At 33.5% G+C, this 24,990-nt stretch overlaps 1 protein-coding gene across 3 annotated transcripts in view; it reads left to right on the top strand.

Annotated features, from left to right (window-relative positions):
* The first annotated feature begins 21,619 nt into the window (after positions 1-21,619).
* LOC128244642 (nucleolar protein 9-like) overlaps positions 21,620-24,990 on the top strand; it is a 111,283-nt gene continuing 107,912 nt past the window's right edge. For all 3 annotated transcript variants that reach the window (XR_008262960.1, XM_052962661.1, XM_052962663.1), the window contains exon 1: positions 21,620-21,806. Coding sequence is in view for 2 of the 3 variants with exons in the window: in XM_052962661.1 (XP_052818621.1) it covers positions 21,662-21,806 (145 nt within the window). In the remaining variant the exon portion in view is untranslated. The remainder of the gene's footprint in view (positions 21,807-24,990) is intronic.

Raw genomic sequence — 24,990 nt, 5'->3', positions numbered from 1 at the left:
GTTATGGCTGAGACACGAAAAAATTGAACTTTGACCTTTAAGTGTGACCTTGACCTTGGACCTGGGGGACCCGAGAGTTGGATGCGACACACCGTCTCATGGTGCTTTACAATTCTGTGAAGTTTGATTCAAATCCATTCAATAGTAAAGAAGTTATGGCCAAGACACGAAAGATTTGAACTTTGACCTTTAAGTGTGACCTTGACCTTGGACCTGGGGAACTGAGAGTTGGACGCGACACACCTTCTCATGGTGCTTTACAATTCTGTGAAGTTTGATTCGAATCCATTCAACAGTTAAGAAGTTATGACGAAGACACGAAACGGGACGGACGGACGGACGAACGAACGAACGGACGAACGGACAGACAGTGCAATCACTATATGCCTCCCACTTTGTGGGGGGGGGGGGGGGGGGCATAAAAAAAACTTCCTCACTTGAGGTTCGAACCCACAACCGCTATCGTCATAGATCTGAACGATACCACTGGGCCAGCGACTCTATATGAGAAATTAATATCTGTAATTTCATTAAGTACAGAGCATTTTAGAGGACAATTAAATTAAAGTGAATATGCTAATGCATCAAGTAAATAAAATACTTATCAAAACAATAACATTTACCTGGAGTCATCCGATCATTACACCCCTATTTATTGACAATAAACTCGTATCTCATAATCAGCTTTTTTAAACGGACTATACTTTAATATTGCACACTGCATATCAAAATAAACCAGTATCATTTACTATTGGCATGAAAAGCGGACAATATATAGACAAAACACTTTATTTCAGTTTTATCTAATAATGGAATGATCCAAAGACCTGTTCACCTATATTATAAACTTTAAAATCAAGTACCGTTATATATTCTTTACCTTTTTCAGTATAATGGTTTTGTCAGCGAAAACCAAAATATTGCGTTCGGACTGTTCTCACAATATATTTACAGTTATTATAATCGAAAATTAATCATAACTGATACAAAGATCTAGAGCTTAATGTTAGTTTGTAAAACGACTCATCTGATACGCCTTATTTATACATACATGACTGTTTTAAAGCATGAAATAACTTTGAGAGTATCCCCTGCCTGTCGGTTGTTCGCTCTCAGTGTCCGTGTCCGTCATAATCCGTACAAGTCTAATAACAAGATAGTTGTCTCGTTATAACGAGATACTTAGTCGTTTTTACGAGATATTTATCTCGTTATTACGAGTTCAGTCACGTTTTGACGCTTTTGTTATTCAGCTTTCGTACTAATTTAAATAATCTTAAATGTCATATCTAACACAGGCTCACAGGAATCACAAGTTCCTTTTTGGTCATGATAATGAAATCATTATATCAAACTTACGTTTTTGAAACTCCCAAATGTCCTCCGTGATCTGATGCATGCATGCTCTGAATGATGTCATCTGTCTTCCCTTTCTTAACAACTTGCAAACGTTTTGATGAGCTGGTTTTCTTATAATACAACCCGTCATCAAAAATAAAAGGTTTGCACTTTCTACGAAAATTCCTCTTTTTGTTCTTGTCTTTTACAGAAACGGGATACTTCCCATTTTTTACAAACTCTACAACATCTGTGTAATCTTTCTCGTCCATGCTGCAAGGTTGGACTGACTGCTTACCACAGACCTTTATATATACACGCGTTTACGTAGAACTGCTTTCGGTGTCGCTGTCGTTTTCTTTGATGTTGAACGAGCGGCTTTTCTGAGGTAAATCAAAGGAACTATTTTTAGAAATGATGCAGTCTGCATAAAACATAAAAAACACCGCTCAGTGACATCATGGACTTTGATGTAAGTCATGGCACGAACAGTGACTGCTTAAATAGCTCCTCAAAGCCTTGCATTTTTAACACATTCGTTTTAAGCAATGCCTCCACGGTATGAACAAAGGCTATCTAACGTCAGATGAAGTAGAACAATGTTGTCTTTGAAGTTGAATCATATACAGCTACGTTAAAGCGACTTATGTATATTGTATTACATTGATGATAATTTAAATGAAATTCAAATGGAAGCAATTTTATATTTCATTTCAATAGATGTAGACACAGCAGCTTCTGCAGCAGTAACATGCAGCGGCTCCAGAAGCAAAAACAACAACAACAAATATAAAAGCCATAGAAACACGACAGTGACTTGAATTGATATAGATATGTTAGTAACAGGCTAAGTGGGGGGGGGGTCAATATTTTACAGATAAAATCGGGGGGTCATTATTTTATAAGGGGAGTCAGTATTTTATAGAAAATGGTCATTATTTTATATAAAATAATGACCGGGGGGTCATTATTCTATGGGGGTCACTTTACAACGTTACACCGGCGATTAACACCGTTTTCAATCCGCGTAAAGAAGGCCCATTGTAACAACAAGGAAATGGATTGTGTTAAATTAAATGTGCTTGTTTAAGAGATAATATTTGTTGTAACCTCAAAAAATGTTCGTTTTATGAATATTTAGATGTTTTCTTATAGTTGAAGCACTCTATTTCTTCTAGAAAAATCGTGAGCACACAGAAAATGTACTTGACAGTCATTGAAATGATCATACGGTTCATGGCATGCATGAATCATTACATCGGATTAAATGCATGCATGGACTAAATGTCAACATTTTCTCAACAGTTATAGGAATACTCTATGAAATGTAAGTTTTAAGTCATACTTTGCCGTGTTATTTTTCACACCATACCTTGCCATTAAAACAACATTACTATTCTGTAAAATCATTGATTGCATTGTGCAGACTTTTGTGGATTGTGGTAGGATGGGTGTGAGCTTGGCACCCAGTCAGCTTTACCAGCTGAAATCTATGCATGCTTTTACTTCAGCATTATTGGGTTTGGACTGCAGATTTTTTTGTGTAAACAGTTCTGTGGGGTTGAGGTGGGGCGGTGACTATCCACGCAGTAAGCTCAATTGTTAGAGTACCAATACAACGTTCATGTGGATATGCACCAGACAATTGTAGCCACGGCCTCCCTAGGTCTGGGGAATAGTGGGGACTTTGACTTTCAGTACAGCCAACCCCGGCTAAAATCCCCACCCTGCGCGGACGATCCAATGGCAAAATCCCTGCCAAAGGCCCCCACACCACAGGGACTCTAGGTAAACAGTGTTCGAATTTAACTTTGAGGAGCACTCGCAAAATTTTGCGAGTGCTTTTTGAGGCAACTCGCAAAATGAAAAATCAACTTGCACTTTTATTATTTGCTTTATTCCCTTATGATATTGTGTAATTTAATTAGAAATTTACACCTAAGACATATTATGAATATTAAAACGTATAAATCTTGAGTCACTCAACTACTAGAACTTGTTGATGGCTTATTCATCTTGGGGGGGGGGGGGGGTACGGAAAGACTCATCAGATGATGGCCGCTTTTTGATAACAAAGCTGTCCAATAATTTGACATTGTTCACTTTGTATATTCACCCTCGCCATCGGGTAATACCCATTCGGCAAGCACGCTACAGATGTCATTAAGTATTATAGGTATTAAAAACAATAACATTTTAAATTCAAAATAAATAAAAGCAACAGTAAATGTTGCAAGGATGCTTTAGACCATGAAATATATCGATCGACGAAGTCTATTCACTTTGACAGTTGGGCGGAAATATATTCAAAGGTTGATGGGGTTTACATAAAGTGCGCGAAAGCGCTAAATTTAGCCAATGATTGAGCTAGGTGATTACATCATTTGTATTCGCTTTGAATTATGCACGCCTCGGAGCATCCCGGAAAGATTCGAGATGAAACTCTGCCTTTTCGGGATTTGTTCTATTTTTGAAAACCAACTAGAGCTTGACTCCGTACTGTCTTCTTTATACTGGTAGTGTAGACATGACACGCAGAATTTTGTGCGCTTGAATAAAAGTCACTCGCAATTTGCAAATGTCGCTCGCATTTTGCGAGTATGCGAGTTTAAATTCGAACCCTGGGGTAAGGTCCATTCCCCTCTATATTTTAAGAGAAGATAAAACCACCGCATTCAACCAGCACTGCAGGGCCACCTGATAGGTAATCAAAGCGCTGCAAAACTGTCGGTGATGTAACTGACGCAAGCAAACACTACCGCAAAGTTCTTTCAAATGAAACGTGATCAAATGATTTTATACAAATGATGAACACTCTTTTTAAGGTAGATGAAGAAGGATAAATGTAATTATAATAAGCACAAATATATTGGCCCTACTAAATCATGTATCCAATGGCCTACAAGGTTCTTAATTCAAGTTTCCTTAGTCTTAACCGCTTTAAATTAGTTAAATGCATATTCATTATGTTAAAATTGCTTCAATTTATGACGTCGCTTTTAACAGTTTCAGTAAGCAATTACATTCCTTCATTTCATTAGGGTCTGTTGAAGCCAATGTCTCTAAAATGCAAATACAATACAAACTATACCCAAGATTCAAGGGACAAAATAAAAATATAACTTTAAAATGATGCTCTTTCAAGCCTAAAAATGCCTCCCAGAACTTCTATCAACAGAGTCCACATATCTACAAAATTTGTGCTCGAGTTACTTTCTTTGATATAAAAGTGAAAACAAATCTGCATGGTGCTGTGGCATCATACCATGAAAAATACAATATCTTTAAAATTTGTTTCTAGTTTGTTTTTATTATAAAAGTGTTAATAAATCTGCATGGTGCTGAAGAAAAAAAACTAATGTCTTAAATTTCAAACTTGCAGCATTAATTAGCGCCATGTTGTCAAGAATGTCTGGACAATTGAATGAAATATGCATGGACCGAAATGACAGCTGGTTTTTCAGTGACAAAAGATGCCTTAGAGGCAGTTTTAAGATTATGCTATTCAATATATGAGGGTAGTTGGTGAAGTTTTCAATCATATTCAGATGATGGCTGATATTTGCTGATAAACATGTATCCTCTTAGCAGCAGGGAATAAGTAAATGACATAGTTTTAATGACCAATATTGGAGTTGTGACCTTGACCTCCAAATCCAAAGGGGTCATCTGCTGGTCACCCCAAACATAAATTTCAAGTTTGAAGGCCATGGGTGCAGACTTTGTCGAGTTGTCACACAGGCAAGCTTTTTGCGTTCAATGTCTCTGTGACAAATAAATAGGGCTCACCTACTGGTCAGGCCAAACCCCAAAGTCAAGTTGTTGAAGGACCATGGGTGCAGGCTTTGTCCAGTCATTATTAGTACAACCTTTAAGCATTCAAGGTCACTGTGACCTTGTCTTTTGACCCAATGATCCCTTAAATCGATAGGATCATCTAATAGTCAGGCTTAGCCTTCATGTTGAGTTTCAGGGCCATAGGTGCAGGCATTGTCAACTTATCAGTCAGACATGCTTTGACACCTTCCTGTTCAAGGTCACTGTGACCTTTGACCATATTACCCCTAAAATCAAAAGGCGTCATCTACTGGTCAAACCAAACTTTCATGTCAAGTTTGACAATAGGTCTAGGAATTGTAGAGTTATCACCCGGAAAAGCTTTGGTCTACTGTCAGACAGATGGACGTAGCAGCCAACATGTGCAAAGCAATATACTCTTCTTCTTTGAAGGGGGCATAATAAATTGAAATTTATTAAATATTTTTGTTTTTTATGTTAATTAACTTACACTACATACAACAAGTTCCATTTTGATATTTTCGAATGCTCATTTATACATGTACATGGGTTTTGATATGACTATGAACATGAAACTACATAGTGATGTTCCCTCCTATCAATTCTAAATTTAAATAACTAATTTTCAAGATTAATTTAACACTGTTCTTTTGATGATTTCTGTGCATTCCTGACTGCAGGTTTTTCCCATTTTTCCACACAGTTATTTCATATTGGCCTTACAAGGTCAGATCTTGAGTTGGGTCTTCATTGCCGGACACTGTCTCTTTATTTCCACAGAAAACACACTGGTGCAAGTTTCACTGCACAACAACTGCAAAAAAAGTTATATTATATTCTCACTGAACTCTGCATCAATATTCAATTATATTTTATTGGATTTAGGAAATGTCTTTGTTTTAAAGGGTTCATATAAATTATTGGACTTTTTTCAATTTAATCCATAATCATGCTGGATTCTTTGACATTGATGGTTAAAACAAAGAAGGCATATGATTTGTGTACAGATTAAACATTATTAATTATAAATATGTTCTTTAATAAATAGGCAAGTGGCAACAATTTCCCCAGTTTTTTTAATTAATCAATTGCATTTCTTTTGCTTTGATCATTTAAGTCAAATGAGTTAGACATGATAACGCATTAAAATAAAAAATATATTTTTGGGCATCAAATTATAGTGTGTGACATATTCCATTTAATAACATAAAAGTTCCTTCAAATTTTGAAAAGTGGGACTAGATCTAACTATGACAACAAGTGAATGTAAATGTTATTTATACAATTAATGTGCCTTCAATCTAGAAATAAATTTCTTCTCAACATATGCTAAATTATAAAAAATATATAAACCAAGATTTTGATTATGACATACCTGCATAGTAAGTGGTCTCCATAACTGCTCAGAAATGCTCCCTATGACAAACTAAGTGCTGGTGTATGGCTGGGGAATAGTGCTGCTCCAACCAATAGCGCAATTCTTCCTACAGGTGGACCAGCTCCTCAATATGGTTTCTGTCATGGCAATGATAACAGTATGTAACATGCCCTTTTCTACTTTCCAGAGAATGAATCTTCCAATCTCAATTACAAATCTAAGAACAAATTTATACATATGCAAGTGTAATGTTGTTAAAAACAAACCATTTAGGTGCCACAAAACTATAAGATTTTAGGTGAGAATTGAGCCAAATCAAAACATTTAGTCATTTAAAGCTGCACTCTCACAGATTTACTGTTTTTACAACCTTTGTATTTTTATGCCCCCACAAAGTGGCGGCATATAGGTTTGCCCTTGTCCGTACGTACGTCTGTCCGTACGTACGTACGTACGTACGTCCCGAAGATTGTTTCCGATCTAATTCTTGAAAACCGTTTGTCCAATCCTCACCAAACTTTAAACACATGTTTGTGACCATAATATCTTGATCAAGTTCGATAGTCATGGAAATCGCTTTAGTCATTTAGGAGTTACGGCCCTTTTTTGCCAAAAATACTTCAAAAATATATGTTTCCAATCTAATTCTTGTCTGTCTTAGAATGACCTATTTTATGCGTAAATATCTGCAAACCAGTGATATAAGACTACTGACAAAATATTAGATTGCAGACTTCCATATTTCAGGTCGTAAACTAAGGTTTTATGGCTTAAAGCGTTACTAACGATTTAAGAAAAATGCATAAAACATTTTGAACTTAAATATAAACATTTTTTGACTAATTTATTGTCAGCAATCTTATATGAATGGTTAACATGCATTTTCACATAAATTGGCCCATTCCAAGACAAAAAAGAAATAAAGTAGTCAAAACGTTCAATCTGTGAGAGTGCTGCACTCTCAGTCACAGATTGAATATTTTGACAACTTCTTTTACTTTTTGGCTTGAAATAAGCTAATGAAAAGCAGTATGAAAACTGATGATATAAGACTGCTGACAAAAGATATGATCATGTTTTTTATATTTACATTTGTAACTTATTGTTTTATGGTTAAAAGCATTACTAACGCTTTACTAATAATGAGATTTTTGGCATATAACATCATCTTTTGACCGTATTAAAATAAGAAATCAGCGTTCCAATATCTTCAGTTGTCTTTTTTGACTGAATTAATATAAGAAAGCAGCGATCTACTTTTTCAGAAATTCGCATAAAATAATTCATTACAAGATCAAGAAATAAAAAAAGAGTTAGTAAAACAGACAATCTGTGAGAGTGCAGCTTAAACATTTAATGTGATATGCAGTATCAGCCAAGTGCAGACCTATTCACATCCTGGCTACACAACCAGTACATTCATCAGCTTTACTGATTCGAGCCAGGCACATTTATATTGGTAGACTAGCATTTTACCAATCTGTACTGGCCAGTAAAGTTCTCATTTAAAAATTAGGATTCAAAATGTATATACCTTAGTTCATTTTTTTTGCCAACTCTGTTTCAACTGAACTTCCTTAATGAATGAGAAGTTTAAAAAAATAATTACAATATCTCAGCAAATACCTGCATTTATGTGTTTCTTGTGCAATCTGTCAGCTTTGGTAGGCTCAGGTTACATTTTGTCCATCTCAATACTAATAATCTTCTAGTCTGATGTATTGCCATCTGATTTTTAAGTCAGGTCAGGCAGCCATTTCAGCTTTGTTCCAGTTGATTGTATCAGATGATGTTAACAATACTAGCCTTGTATCCAGGCACTTCTCAATCTGAAAGTTTGCAAAAGAACATGGCCTGTAATATTTAATAAAAAAATCATAATCGTCAACCCCTGGATGATGGGTTCTAAAGTAAACCTGTGAGAAAAGATGCTACTGGTATGGTGCTTGAACCCACGACCATGTGAACACTTCCATGGAGATCTGTCAAACTGAGCTAACCGGGTTACTGATTTTTAGGCAGTTCCCAGCTTGGCTCTACAATTGACAGGTGCATTATACATTATAAAGAAAATAAATCAAACACTTGAAGCACTAGTCCAAATAATAGTAACTTGACTGATCATTTTACAAATTTTGAAATGGCATATCCTTCACATACATTTTTTTGTACCAAAAGTGAGTAGCTATTCCGATTGGGATTCTGGTCAGATAATTATCTAAAATATGAGTTATGTACACAAAAAATAAAATGCGACGAATTATTATGAGTTTGATGAGTGTTTTCCTTCATTTCATACTGTCAAAACATAATGATATAAACTGTTATACATGAAGATCACCTGCAAGGCTGCGGTGCATAGATTTACAACAATCGGAGCCTTTTGGCCATGGCCAAGTTGTTAAAATTATATATACAAAAGGTGACTGGTCTATCTCGAAGTTTACCTGAGATGGTCCAGTTGTTATGCTAGGTAAAATGGTTGTGTTTAAATGCATTAAATGCTTTGCAAAGGGTTATAACTAAAATACGAATATAAACTTTTAATATCTATATCAAACATATAATACTTATCTAACTACGATTTCAATATATTTCAACCCCCCCCCCATCTGTTTTGCCCAAACCCGATTAGACGTAAGGGATTGTAAGAATCCCATATAACACGTCTATTTTTTTAGACTATTGAAGCACATATGTTCTTTTTTGATGGTTGAGACGTTTCAGGTTAAACAACAATTAGAAATGCGAAATAATTTTAGTGAATAATCAACTCTGAATTGAAAGTAACATGAAGATGTTGTAGTGAAGGATTTGCCATATTTATATAATGTATAAATATGTATATTTAATTTTTTTGGAATCGTAAAAAGAGTCTGTCAATGTACAAATATTTAGACTAAGAGATGTAGATCAGCTAGATGTACCTTCCAGTCCAAATAATTGTATGTTGACAGATTTTTTTAACGATTTTTGATACAACAAATCCTTCGCATACAAATTGTTTTGTACGACAAGTGGGTAGTTATTCCGATCGGGATTCTGGGGTTAAAGCATATTGCGGGGTCCTACTAAACACTGCAAAGCCTAGCAAAGCCTAGCAAAGTCAAACAAAGCCTAGCAAAGTCAGTTGTATTTGTATTTATTTGTATTTATTTTTATGAGTTTTATTTAGTTGGAAAAATGTATAATTTATTGCAAATATTGTGTTAAATATGTAAAATTACATTACTTCAAGATTGTAAAGTCCAGCAAAACCTAGCAAAGCCTAGCAAAGCCTATGAAAACCTAGCAAAGTCTGTTTTATTGTTATTTATTTGTATTTATTTTTATGAGTTTTATATATCTAGTTGGAAAAATGTATAATTTATTGCAAATATTGTGTTAAATTTGTAAAATTACATTACTTCAAGATTGAAAAATCCAGCGAAACCTAGCAAAGCCTATGAAAACCTAGCAAAGTCAAGCAAAGTCTGTTTTATTGTTATTTATTTGTATGAGTTTTATATATTTAGTTGGAAAAATGTATAATTTATTGCAAATATTGTGTTAAATTTGTAAAATTACATTACTGCAAGATTGAAAAATCCAGCGAAACCTACCAAAGCCTAGCAAAGCCTATGAAAACCTAGCAAAGTCAAGCAAAGTCTGTTTTATTGTTATTTATTTGTATGAGTTTTATATATTTAGTTGGAAAAATGTATAATTTATTGCAAATATTGTGTTAAATTTGTAAAATTACATTACTGCAAGATTGAAAAATCCAGCGAAACCTACCAAAGCCTAGCAAAGCCTATGAAAACCTAGCAAAGTCAAGCAAAGTCTGTTTTATTGTTATTTATTTGTATGAGTTTTATATATTTAGTTGGAAAAATGTATAATTTATTGCAAATATTGTGTTAAATTTGTAAAATTACATTACTGCAAGATTGAAAAATCCAGCGAAACCTACCAAAGCCTATGAAAACCTAGCAAAGTCAAGCAGAGTCTGTTTTATTGTTATTTATTTGTATTTATTTTATATATTCAGTTGGAAAAATGTATAATTTATTGCAAATATTGTGTTAAATTTGTAAAATTACATTACTTCAAGATTGAAAAATCCAGCGAAACCTAGCAAAGCCTATGAAAACCTAGCAAAGTCAAGCAAAGGCTCATATATCCTGATTTTGTCATATGTTTTATAACAGTAAACATTTCTTACTATCTAGTATCTGTTTATAATAACGACTAATATTCTTCATTTGTATCATCTCACATACATCCCGATTTTGTAATAGTTATGTTAAATTGAATCCTTCTGCGTATTAATGTACCCATTAGCAAGCGTATGAATCAAGAAATGATGTGTTGTATTATTTTTCTCATTCTTTCAGTATTATCGAGTATCTGTTTACAATAACGACTAATTTTCTTGTTTTTAATTCTAACATTGAACATTTCTTTCTATAAGTGTCCATTTGTATCATCTCACATACATCCCGATTTTGTAATAGTTATGTTAAATTGAATTCTTACTATATTTGTATTATTTTTCTCATTCTTACATTGCTGTATCTTGAGTATCTGTTTATAATAACGAATAATATTTTTATTATTATAACAATGCACATTTATCTACTTTATCTACAAGTATTTCCTAATTGTTTTTGTTTTTTTTGTAAATGCACACGTATGAAAAAAACTAAATAAATTTTATGTATCATTTTTTGGCTTTCTCATTACTACCAAGTATCGGTTTGCTGGTCTGCAAATTTATTGCACTGTCATAAATGAAAATATCTGAATACACAGAAGTTGTTTACTATCAACGGTTGGAGATTAAAACACCTGGCAATTATCATTAATCATACATCACTTGAAAGAGGTTGTCACTAGGATTAATTTTATTACCCCATGTCGGTTCCATCCAGTGGTGAATTTCCTAATTCCCCCCCCCCCAAACGCCCTTGAAAAGGCCGTTACATTTACCTTGTTTGTAATACTTAGTTATAATAGAGCGTCTACACTCCTCTATAAAATAATCCTTTTTTTTGTTTTTTAATCATTTAAAGAACTTCAGCGTCGACAATTCCTAATTACCAAACAGTGCGAAATTCTTACATTTACATTGTTTATAGCTATTAAATGTGAGAAATTCCTCAGTAATTGCAATACATATGTTCCATAACAATGTTTATAAAGACAATATATGCGGCAATTAAATATCTACACTCCTCTATAAAAAAATACATTTCTGTTTTACGGGTGATGTTCATATATATTCTGGGGTGCGGGGTGATACAGGAATCCAGTGGATTTCACGTGAAATCCACTCAAAACGTTAAATCCACTCAGAACTCAGTTATTTTAATTAATAATTTATTTTTTCGTATACATATTAGAAAGTGCCTCATGAAGGGTTTATATTTCAAATTTTATTGAAATTGGTCAAAAAATAAAGAAGTTAGAGCAATTTTTCAATTTTTTCCAAAAATAGATCGGAAATCGAGGCGAAATCACCCCGCACCGTATATTCTGCACAAGTATGTCATGTAAACAGTCGTGTGGAGGAACTAAACAATCTATCTATCTATCTACCTTAATATATGCAATATCGGGCTTCTTATTTCTTAGGTTAAACATCTAGATAAAGATTAACTCCAAAGTGTACATTAAGGAAGTGTACTTTAAGGTAGTTAGAATTGCAGTATTATTGTTGTTAACAATCCATAATTGTTTAAATACATCAATCACTATATTTCTTAAAGCACAATTTGAAATGTTTGGGTTCAGCCCAATTATTACGCTTATCGAGAATGCCTGACATATATAACATATAACATAATTAAATACATGTGGGCGTACAAAAATTTATTAAATTTCAATTTAAATTTCACGCTTTGCGCGCTGTAATTGTTACCATATCCCCAACGTTCACAACCATATAGTAGGTGACATATATGGAACTCGGTACCTTACGGAAACACAAATAATACGATTTTTTTCAGGTGTCAAATGGCTTCAGGTGACTTCAATATGGTTAATTATTCAACAAAGACATCCTTTTGTATTTGAATATTACTTCTGAGTGTTAATATATTGACTTTGTTCAGAATAAATCTGAATTTGCTAGGCTTTGCTAGACCTTGCTCGACGTAACTTGAATTTGATATTGTAGCATGCAAGTATGCCAATTTTCGTTCCAATAAGGTCAATTATTCATTAAAGACATCCTTTTGTATTTGAATATTATTTCTGAGTGTTAATATATTGACTTTGTTCAGAATAAATCTGAATTTGCTAGGCTTTGCTAGACCTTGCTCGACGTAACTTGAATTTGATATTGTAGCATGCAAGTATGCCAATTTTCGTTCCAATAAGGTCAATTATTCAACAAAGACATCCTTTTGTATTTGAATATTACTTCTGAGTGTTAATATATTGACTTTGTTCAGAATAAATCTGAATTTGCTAGGCTTTGCTAGACCTTGCTCGACGTAACTTGAATTTGATATTGTATCATGCAAGTATGCCAATTTTCGTTCCAATAAGGTCAATTATTCATTAAAGACATCCTTTTGTATTTGAATATTATTTCTGAGTGTTAATATATTGACTTTGTTCAGAATAAATCTGAATTTGCTAGGCTTTGCTAGACCTTGCTCGACGTAACTTGAATTTGATATTGTAGCATGCAAGTATGCCAATTTTCGTTCCAATAAGGTCAATTATTCAACAAAGACATCCTTTTGTATTTGAATATTATTTCTGAGTGTTAATATATTGACTTTGTTCAGAATAAATCTGAATTTGCTAGGCTTTGCTAGACCTTGCTCGACGTAACTTGAATTTGATATTGTATCATGCAAGTATGCCAATTTTCGTTCCAATAAGGTCAATTATTCATTAAAGACATCCTTTTGTATTTGAATATTATTTCTGAGTGTTAATATATTGACTTTGTTCAGAATAAATCTGAATTTGCTAGGCTTTGCTAGACCTTGCTCGACGTAACTTAAATTTGATATTGTAGCATGCAAGTATGCCAATTTTCGTTCCAATAAGGTCAATTATTCAACAAAGACATCCTTTTGTATTTGAATATTACTTCTGAGTGTTAATATATTGACTTTGTTCAGAATAAATCTGAATTTGCTAGGCTTTGCTAGACCTTGCTCGACGTAACTTGAATTTGATATTGTAGCATGCAAGTATGCCAATTTTCGTTCCAATAAGGTCAATTATTCAACACAGACATCCTTTTGTATTTGAATATTACTTCTGAGTGTTAATATATTGACTTTGTTCAGAATAAATCTGAATTTGCTAGGCTTTGCTAGACCTTGCTCGACGTAACTTGAATTTGATATTGTAGCATGCAAGTATGCCAAATTTTCGTTCCAATAAGGTCAATTATTCAACAAAGACATCCTTCTGTATTTTGTATTAGAATATTACTTCTGAGTGTTAATATATTGACTTTGTTCATAATAAATCGGACTTTGTTCAGAATATATCTGACTTTGCTAGACTTTGCTTCGGCTCGACCGTGCTCGACGTAGCTTGAGTTAGATATTGTAGCATGCATGTATGCATATTTTTTGTTCCCATAAGAACAATTATCCAACAAAGACATCTAACATTTAAATCTTACTTATGAGTGTTAATTCATTGACTAGGTTCAAAATATCTCTGACTTTGCTAGGCTTTGCTTGACTTTGCTTGACTTTGCTAGACGTATCTTTGATTAGAAATTGTATCGTGAAAGTATACGGCATTTTATTTCTCATAAAGTCATTTATTCAACAAAGACATCTTTTTGTATTTTAATATTACTTATGCGTGTTAAGTCATTGACTTCGTACAAAATAAAACTGACTTTGCTTCAATTTACTCGACTTTGCTTGACTCAGATATTGTATCATGCAGATATCATGCAAATATGCCTTATTCTCGTTCACAATAAGTCATTAATTCGACAAAGTCATCTTTTCGGGATTAAATAACGATTATAAGTCCTACTAAACTTACTTTGTTAAAAAAAACATGACTTTGCTTGACTTTGCTAGGCTTTGCTTGACTTTGCTAGGCTTTGCAGTGTTTAGTAGGACCGCATATTGCGTCTATAACATTTCATAAAAACAAGAAATATTACCAGATAATGTTATTTTATATAAATTCCGTAACCAAAAATTAATATCCAGCAAATAATTATGAGTTTGATGTTTTTTTCTTCATTTCATTCTGTCAAAACATAACAATATACATTCGGAACTCCTCGGCCATTTTTTCAAAAACAACCTAGGTTGTTTTTGAAAAAATGGCCGAGGAGTTCCGAATGAACAATATATACATGAAGGGCACCTGCAAGGCTGCAGTTCACAATTTTACAACAATCGGAACATTTCGGCCATCAATTGTAACAACTCGCCATCTTCTGTAAGCTTCGAGATAGTCAATTCCTGTTGGATACTGGCCAAGGTGTTCCCATTGTTCGGCCATGGCCGAGTTGTTATGATTGTATTATCTCGAAGCTTGTCGAAGGTGGCCGAGTTATTACGATTGGGTCAAGTTGTTCTGCTTGGCATAATTGTTGTCTGTGTCAGTCAACTTTACTTTCAATGGAAAAGAAAAAACTGTGTTTTAATGCATTGAATGCTTTTTTTTGCAAAATAGCTTTGCACTTCCATGGTAAAATACGAGTATAAATCTTTATTATCTATTTCAACCATAAAAAGTTCGATCCGGGAAGTTGGCAGTTACTTGCGGAGAACAGGTAAGTACGGGTACAGAATCCAGGAACATCGTTTAGGTTAACTGCCCATCGTTACATGACTGAAATACTGTTGAAAACGGTGTTATATAAGTTCCACATTTCTGTATTTGATTTATATGTTGTGATTTCTAAAAGTGACGAGTCTTCATTAGCAGGATATGTAGCCTGCGATTTTGTTTATGCATCATGAATGATTATTTATATGTGAAGTTTATACAAGCATTATAAAGGAGGAAATGGATATTGAATAACAAATCTTGTTCCGTTCCGTTCCGCTAAATATCATTATCCTAGGGGATATTTATACTTTGCGGAACGAAACGGAATCACAATTTATAGAGTTGAAGACATGGTTTGTACACAGTGCTGACTGTAATAGTGATACATGTATTTCAGCTTTATTAGTGCATGCACATTCAAATTATATGTTTTTAAATTGAATTTGTTTACGATAATTATAGAAGTTTCCAACCCGCCCGCTTAGATCAATAAGTAGGAGCGTCGGTGTCTAAGTTCAATCTTGGGCGGGCAATGTTCTCCGTGCCGATTTGATAAGACATTTAGTCTGACATCATTTGTCCTCCACCTCTGATTCATGTAGGGAAGTTGGCAGCTACAAATCTTGTTCCGTTCCGTTCCGCTAAATATCATTATCTTAGGGGATATTTATACTTTGCGGAACGAAACGGAATCACAATTTATAAAGTTGAAGACATGGTTTGTACACAATGCCGACTGTAATAGTGATATTTCAACTTTATTAGTGCATGTAATATCAATTTATATATGGCAAGCATGTTTTCAAATTTAATTTGTTTACGATGATTATTAATATTTTTTAGAATTTTATATAATACAAAATGAGTGTACTGGATATGACGGCCATTCGATACATATTAAAGAGGTCCTGATATCGCCAAAAAATATTTAGATTGTCTACTCATTTTTTTTCATTCGTCAGTTTATATGAATAATAAATATTAAATTACTGCAACAAGTGCAAAACATTTAAATATATAAATTTTATGGCGATAGGATTTCCTATATTGACTAAGTCAAGAACATAGTTTTTTAAAACAGCTAGGTTGCATGTAATAAATTCGTGTACCTGTAATATACCAGGATGAAAAAATTCCATTGACAAGAAAAAATAAATCTTGTTCCGTTCCGTTCCATAGAATATCATTATTTTATGGGATATTTATACTTTGCGGAACGAAACGGAACAACTGTTTGCAGTCCCGAAGATTTTAATATCCATTTAGAAGTGGGTTTTCAGATGGTTCAGTTCGAAAAAGCCCTTGATCGACTGTTCGCTAGGCAGTTTCAATATATCATTATTATAATTAATATATTTACATATTAGTAAAAAAATGCTGTGCCCCGTGTGGTGCCTCAATGTTTGTTCCGTTCCGTTTCGTTCCGTTCCGCAAAGTATAAATAGCAAGTACTTGACGCCCCGCATTCACGTAAGTAGTTCTGTTGCTACGCAGGTGGTGTGAATTAATATATTCATGTTCAATATGTCGTGTCAGGCGACTAGTCGCGTTTCTGAAATGCCGCTCTCTTGCAGCCGACAGTCTAAAAACACGGCCCATTTCCCCTGGTTAACCCCAGTATTCCCCCGGACCTGGGGGGGGGGGATTACAATTGACTGGTGCACTAAGTTGACAGATCTTGTCTTAAAATTGTATTTGTTCAAGGCAGATCATGCTTCACTTTACCTCCTAGGCTGTGGATAAAACCCACTCATTAGAAGTTTCCTTACACATTATACTTGTCTAAATCTATAATTATTAGTCTCAATATCTTTGAGTAAATTGTCATTTTTATTAAAAACAACAACACCAAAAGAATAACTGATAAGATACTCAACTGATTTATTTTTTGTAAATAAAAGCCTTAAACAAATATTTAGCCAGGTTACTAAGCCTTTCAGCAATGTATACCAGACTTTTTTCAATAATACTGAATCTATTTTGAATAATTAGCCTTTAGATCACTCTTCACCAAATGACTCTTTTATGTCCAACTCCATAAAATGCAAACAAGAATAATTACAGTTTGGATCAACATGTCTCTTAATTTTATTTTTAATATTAGTCAAGTAATAACAGAGCCATGTGTATGCAATCCAATGTAAAACTAATGATAAATTAGGTTTTGCTCCCATTTTTACTTTCATTTCTGTGCCAAGCCCTTTTATGTGCATTGAGTCTTTTGGGAGACTTCACAATATTTCTGGCGCTTAATCCCCATATATGGCTTTAAGTTGCCATACAAATTTAAGTCTTCATTACAAAATATACTGTATGTCTCCACTTTAACCATAAACACACAATGAGAGGACTATTTAAAGCATTACCATGTGTCAGAATTATAGATCTTTCTTTACATTTTATTTGTCTAATTGTATTACCGGTCTCTTTAGCAATATCCTTGTGCCTCTTTGAGTACTTGGCTTGACAGTTTGGTTTTTAATACATTGTTTTGAATGTTTTATTTGTACACAACAATGATGATGATGATGATGATGATGATGACACTATGCTATGCCAAAACCTCAACACATTTTCTTCAAACAAAAAAGGACAGTCATTCAGAATAACTTTTATTACATCATTTGTGAAAATAAACTCATACAATCAACGAAATAAACATGCATCTGTAAAATCACAAGTCATGTTATGTGTTCGTTAAATTCAACTTAATAAAGAAAATAAATATTGGTTGCAGTAAGCAATGCGCATCACTTCTAATAAACATTCCAACAGACTGAAAAATAAATCAACACAAATGGAAAAACTGTTTACAAGTCAGCTAGTATCTTATTTTATGCCTTATCAGATTGCTATGCAAGCTGGAAGCTTACAAAATCACTCTTAAGTCTGTTGCCTAAAAAGAAACAAGTATGGACATCCTTTTCCTGAGGTCAAGAGAAAGTATCTTGGAGGTCTTGAACTCACAACCTTGCATTTGGGGCTTATCCTCTAGACCACTTTCACATTTTCACATTTTAAAGAGCCCAGTTTACAATATGGCATTTGCAAGGATGTGCTCTATTAACAGATTTTCTGAAGTCTTAAAAATTGAACTGAACAAAACAGTTCTCCTTTATTTGGTCTGCCGATGCCATCTGTTTCTGTTTTTGTAGTTATCTTCCCTCCATAATATAGGAAAACCACTTAAAGCGTATATAAATCCTTTACCATTTTACCCTTTTAGAATATATGTTCGGATTTATTTAATAATCACGGACCAACAGATGACTTTTATCTTCAGCTTCACATCAGTATGTAAGTCATCAAATATTTGAGATGACAAGATGTTCCACTGAACGCTTTGTTTCCATCTTGCACTCATTTTTCCAAGGAAGACGTTGCAGTTGTGTTAAGTTGATTGCCATGCATTGCAGGTCAATCCTCATACAATGGCATTTTTGATTACATTCGGATTCCAGTGCCTGAAATAGAAAACAGAAAATACAACAATAATAGGAATTATATTTTCAGATCAATTATTTTAAAAGCTTGTACAACAACAGAAAAGTATTCACAAAACATTAAGTGCAACACCAATTTAAAGCTGCATCCTCACAGTTTTACTGTTCTAACACCTTTTTTATTTTTATCTTTAAACGAGCCAGTTGGCAATTATTGTGCAAATGTATGGAAACCAGTGATATTAGACTGCTGACATAATATCAGATCACAGTCTTTCATATACAAGTTTGAAAAGTTAGTAAAATTCCTCCCAACTAGTCATATAAGGTCACACATAATAGAACAGATTTCAATTGTTTGGAATATATTTTTTTGCTATTGCTTTAAGCCATATAATTAAGTATATGTGTACATTTAATTTAATTTAATTACTCCTTTGGGCTTTTGAAGAATGACCAAGAAGAACTGTCAATCTGTGAGAGAGCAGCTTTTAGCTCTGGACTGCTGGTTAATTAAAAAATATGAAATGAAATTGTTATCATGTTTAAATTCATCTACAATGTTGATATTTTAATACTGTCAATCCTTGTTGGTTGATTGTACAAACATGCAGGTACTTTTGGGCTAAAACCAATAGGATACTTGACTGTTAAATTATTGTCCGAATTTCGAAAATAGCACATCCATTACCTCATCTGCCTTTTTCATTAGAACAAGCCGGGAATCAGAGTCAGCTGCACCCCTGGTACCATACTCTTCTCTGACAATAAGATTAAAATTTAAATGTCTGCATTTCATTGGCACAGTAAAAATGTCAGCATTTTTCAACGTTTCTGCATCACCACCACTGGTGGATATCAAAGAATTTAGTCTTGAAAGAAATGTGTGCTGGTTTATGCGTTCAAACTCATTTTGTTAAACCAATAGAATGAAGATCTAATTTATTTAGAGAACTATATTAGTGAACAGGGCTGAGGTATTCAATTGTGCCATTACATTAAGTTGTTTGCTACCAACACTCACGGACATATAAACCATACATCCTTGGTTAAAAGAATGTAAATTTTAATTATAAAAAATTAAAGTTAATGATATGAAATGTATGAGATAAATACACTGAGAAAGAAAGTCTAATTATTGTATTTTAATAAAATATAAAAATAGTTTTAAAAGAGCCCTAATGAGAAACTAATTGGAAATGTCATTAATTCTTAGTGGGTGGGGTAAAGTCTTCTTTCATTTGACAGATTCTAATTTAGCAAATAACAATTTTGAAGTTCCAGTGATCAGTGGCAAAAATTAAGAAAACAAATACTCTATTTTTTTTTTTTAATAACAAATAAGTCTGAATCTGACTTTACTTAGATCGATAATAGGTTAGAGTCAAATAAGTGGTAAAAGTTCGCTCCTCATTCTGTCTTTGGACTAACATATCTCTTGGTTGTTTGAACATCTTCTTGGTCGGCCATGATGGACTATTTTCTTACGACCCGTATTATATTCCATTCGGAACTCCTCGGCCATTTTTTTCAAAAACAACCTAGGTTGTTTTTGAAAAAATGGCCGAGGAGTTCCGAATGATTATATCCGAGATCTTGATACTAGCCGAGGAGTTCCGATTGGGAGAAGGATTGTTATTGGTCCCAGATAGTTAGTCTGGTTCCCTGCTTACTGATATTTCATACAGTAACGATAGTGTAAGGGGAAGGAACTCCAGACTACCAGATAGTACGTACACAGGGACATCATTAAGGAAATGAACAAAAAAAACCCCGTCATACTACATAGTTTTTTTTGTTCACTTTTTCGAATAATATTAAAATAAGTATTACAATGTTTTAGAATAAAAATAAGAGCATTGCTATATGTTTTATTTATTTATTGGCCAAAGATAGGTTTGAACCAAAAATCAGTCTAAGGCTAACTAATATGGATGAAGGAAAAAAAGCAAACACGTAGATTGAATGAAAAGGGGCATTATTCGAAATGCCATAAAAGAGTTATAAACTACATGTATTATATACGTGTTATGTAGTTTTTACCAAGAGATCATATCTGGGTGGATACAACCGCCCAATCCTAAATTATATAATGCGTCAGAATACGGGCGAACATTAACCAAATAGTTTTGGTCTGGGTATGTGTTTTTGTGAATTTCGTGATTAAACATATAATTGATCTTCACTCTCATCAACTGAGATAATTTGACAAATAGAGATCAAATTCAGAGCGACATATCATTTTCAGTATTACCAAAATCTCTGAAAACTAAGACATATATATGGTGTATTAGTCTAAAATAAAAGACGTGTTATACGGGATTCTTTGAAGGATTTGCCATATCAAAAATCGTAACAAAATCCGTCAACGTACAATTATTTGGACTAATGGTGTATATGCCACACAATTGAATATATTGATAATACGGTTTGAAAGTGACAATGTGTCGCATGAATATACACAAACAAAGTGAAAGCCATTTGTTTTCACAAACGCGTTTAGGTTTCTTACTATACATAAATCACATATAAATGTACATGTATTTAATACTAACTTAATTATGTCTATTACAATTATATTCATATATTTTAATGTGTTTTTTCATCATTTGCCTTTCGTTATATTTCAAAGATACATAAAATATGAAACATTTTAAGTTGGCTGTTTATATTACTTTGCAAAATAGTTTTAACGATATCACTTGACAGGTATAACAAAAAAAATCATAAAATTTGCCTATTAAACCAGCGATCGCTTTCCGATATTCATACCTCCAAAAGGCAATAAATACCGGCCTGTGATACCTGGCTTTATCATCTGACAATAACCCTAGTAGCCCGGTACCAACATATAAGGCATCGGAAAGTGATACCGGGTACCGGGCGATACTGCGTACCGGATTCCGGGTTTTAGCACCATCCCACAAATCATTTCCGGTAAAAACACATGCGAATTACTGTTATTTTAATTTTCTCAATTATGAGTTCCAGTCATAAACGTAAAGGTTATAATCCTATAAGATATGACACATTGAATTACTACAAAAGAATCAAAGATATTCTAGATGATGACAGTTCCAAAGAAGTTGACCGTGAGTTGTTTAACTTTATCAAACTCGAAGCACAAGAAGCACAGTGGTTAGATTTTTTAAAATAAGATGTTATTATAGCAAATATAGGCACTAAATGTGTTATTTGTTCATAATTCCATCCACAAAATTATTATTATTTATACAATAGAAAAAATACGTACCCAGGCCTTTTATAATGGTACCCACGAGTCAGACCATCGGACCTATTTCCCTAGCAAAATATTAACATATCCTGGATGTACCGATTACCGGTATATTAAGAAAATATCCAATAAAATTTTGGCCAGGTTTATACGCAAGCTTCTCTAAATTTCACTCATATTTAAAAAAAATCATGTTGCCATCAGTAACAGTAAGCTTTGCATACAGTTTAATTAGCTACAATAATGAGCGATCAGGGATACTTTTTTTATTATTTTGACATTTCATGTGTATCCCTGTAACGCTACAACTCTCTACCATTTAACACTGGGCGAAAGAATATATAGTAATATTGTGCATCGATGTTGAATAATAATGATATAATTGTTGGAAATGTACCTGAAAGTGATCTTAACTGGTTAGGATTTGTCGTTAGAGTTGTTATTTTCACATAAATGTACTCTGGGTCACGAAATGAGCGTAGCAGTCCACCATTTTTTATACATGTTGATTTTTATCGAATAAATTTGTACCCATCCGTCAATGATTGTTAACCCTGTGCGCAGTCACAGTTATCCTCGCTTTTCTATGTATTGTGCAGAGCAACGCAACAGTGTTCAAAAATGGTGATACCTAATCATCATCATCATCATCATCATCATCATCATCATCATCACGAACATCATCATCATCAACTTCTCCCAACTTGACCCATCAAACAAGTTAGCGTTCAGCGCATTGAAATGGTTGCATTTTAATAGTGTTATTTAACCGAGCCTATTAACGACCAAAATATTCGAAATCCTCTACCCCGTTTCATACATTTACAGATTAATGAATACAATCGATGCATGTAAGTGCATTATGGTATCTGAACATGTTTTTTCGGCATAATGACATAAATAAATGTGTGTTTGATAGTAGGCAATGATATTTTCGTAGAAATTTGAATTTATAACAAAGATAATTTAAAAATTGTGGCCGCGAGGATCCTCTGCGCAAGGCCCGTTTGCTACTTTTTGCTGGGATGGTGGACGTCACCAGTCTGCCATAGTCTAAAAATCGTCAAAAGACTGGTTGACGGCCATTTAGGTGGACTAACAGTTTAATAAGGGATTCCGAATCAGGGGTAGTTCCAAATCAGTTGTTTAAATTTACCTGAAAATATCTGAGAATAACCTGCATATGAAGATTTTTCTTACATATATATTGTGTTTGACGCTTTGTTATTGCTTACAACAATTTTAGAACGTGTACACATCAAAACTACCTTTGTGTACATGTTTACAAATATCGCACATGGAACAATTTTACTGACGCACCGGTAATGGAAATGCGCTGGATGAAACAACATCAAATAAATAGGTAAATAAGTGGTAAATACTTGTTATTTTGGGTTTTAACATAAGATGGATATTTACTTTAACAGATGCTAGCACCCCACAAAAATATATTGAGAATAAATATTGATTTTACATTGAAATTGAAAGTGGGTTATTGCGGGAATTCCGGGTCACATGTTGGGGGCTGTCTCAAAGTCTAGTGCATTGTATATTGTACAGTAAATAACGTTCTGGTAAACAATTCTGCATTCTTGTGTAAATATATTTGTTGAAAACTCAACTTTCTACATAAAATCACTTTTTAGTTGCAAGTAAAATTCATAGTGAGTGATTTAAAGCTGCACTCTCACATGTATACCATTTTTACAACTTTTTTTTTTTTATCTCAGAGAGAGCAAATTTTTGCATAAATATCTGCAAACCAATGATAAGATTGCTGACAAAAAGTCAGATTGTAGACTATTATATTTCCGTTCGAAAATTTATGTTTTATGGCTTAAACCCTTACTTAATAAGGTTAACGGTTTAAGAAAAATGCATAAAACATCATTTTTTAACTTAAATATAAAAATCTGTGATCTGATTTTTTGTCAGCAGTCTTATATCACTAATTTCCAGGGTTTTTCGGAAAAATTGGCTCGTTCCAAGACAAAAAATAAGAAATAAGAAAAGTTGTCAAAACGTTCAATCTGTGAGAGTGCAGCATTAAGAAGTTTGAACCAAAAATACTTGTCTGAAAATTAAATGATAGAAATCATGGCCTGAAGTTTACAGAACATTACTAAGCCATTGGTTCAGTATATAAATTTATGTTATAGTAAACTTGTTCATTAAATTTTAAATGTTGCTAGATCTTATACTTAATAGTAGAAGCAACTGATGGCCATGAGGTTGTGGGTTTGCAGGGGCAAACCTCGAAATTCGAAGTTAAGAGGGGTAGAACTTGTGGTTGCAAATTTGTAGCTCATGTTAGTTAGAAATCATCAGTGAGTATCTTCTAAGTTATTTAGTGTTTTCTTTTTACTTAATTTCTTAAAAACTTAGATGAGTTTAATCACCACATACAAGTACATTTACATACAATTCATTGACACAGTATGAAGTGTTTTACTAAAAGGGTGTTTTATTTCCAATTTTATGGTGAGAGGAACTGTGAATGCTGAAACATGTGGTGATCCAGTACCAAGTACATGTCAATGGCCAGAGCAAAATGAAGATACTGTTGCTGAAATGACATCTGGGAGTGCAATGAACCTCGTGATCAGAAATATAAACAGTTAGATTTACTTTGTATTGAAAATGTATCATATAATGGGACAATTATACTTTTAGCTTTTCTTTTTTGAATTTTAAGAAAACAGTCGAGGAATTGTGATACCCTTGGCATTTCAGATAAGATAACGTTTAAGATATTCAATTAAGGATTAAAATTCGACATGTTGCATTTAACGGGGTATGGTATGCAATGGGGCTGCTCAAAATGGGTGGAGTCCGAAGGACTCCACCAACATTTTGAACTGCGCCATTGCTTACCATACCCCGATAAAATGCAACATGTCGAATTTTAATACTTATATTTACATTCATTTAAATCTACATTTCTGCTAAAATAAATTGATTATTCAAGAGCATTTTCTCTTTTCTTTCTCTCGTTGTTCTCAACGGTGGGTAAATTAGAACAGCTATCGTAACCTAATTGT

The sequence above is a fragment of the Mya arenaria genome, chromosome 8 (assembly GCF_026914265.1).
Source record: "Mya arenaria isolate MELC-2E11 chromosome 8, ASM2691426v1".
Taxonomy (NCBI): Eukaryota; Metazoa; Mollusca; class Bivalvia; order Myida; family Myidae; genus Mya; species Mya arenaria.
The sequence above is the reverse complement of the archived record's forward strand: the minus strand, read 5'-3'. Positions and strand labels throughout refer to the sequence as shown.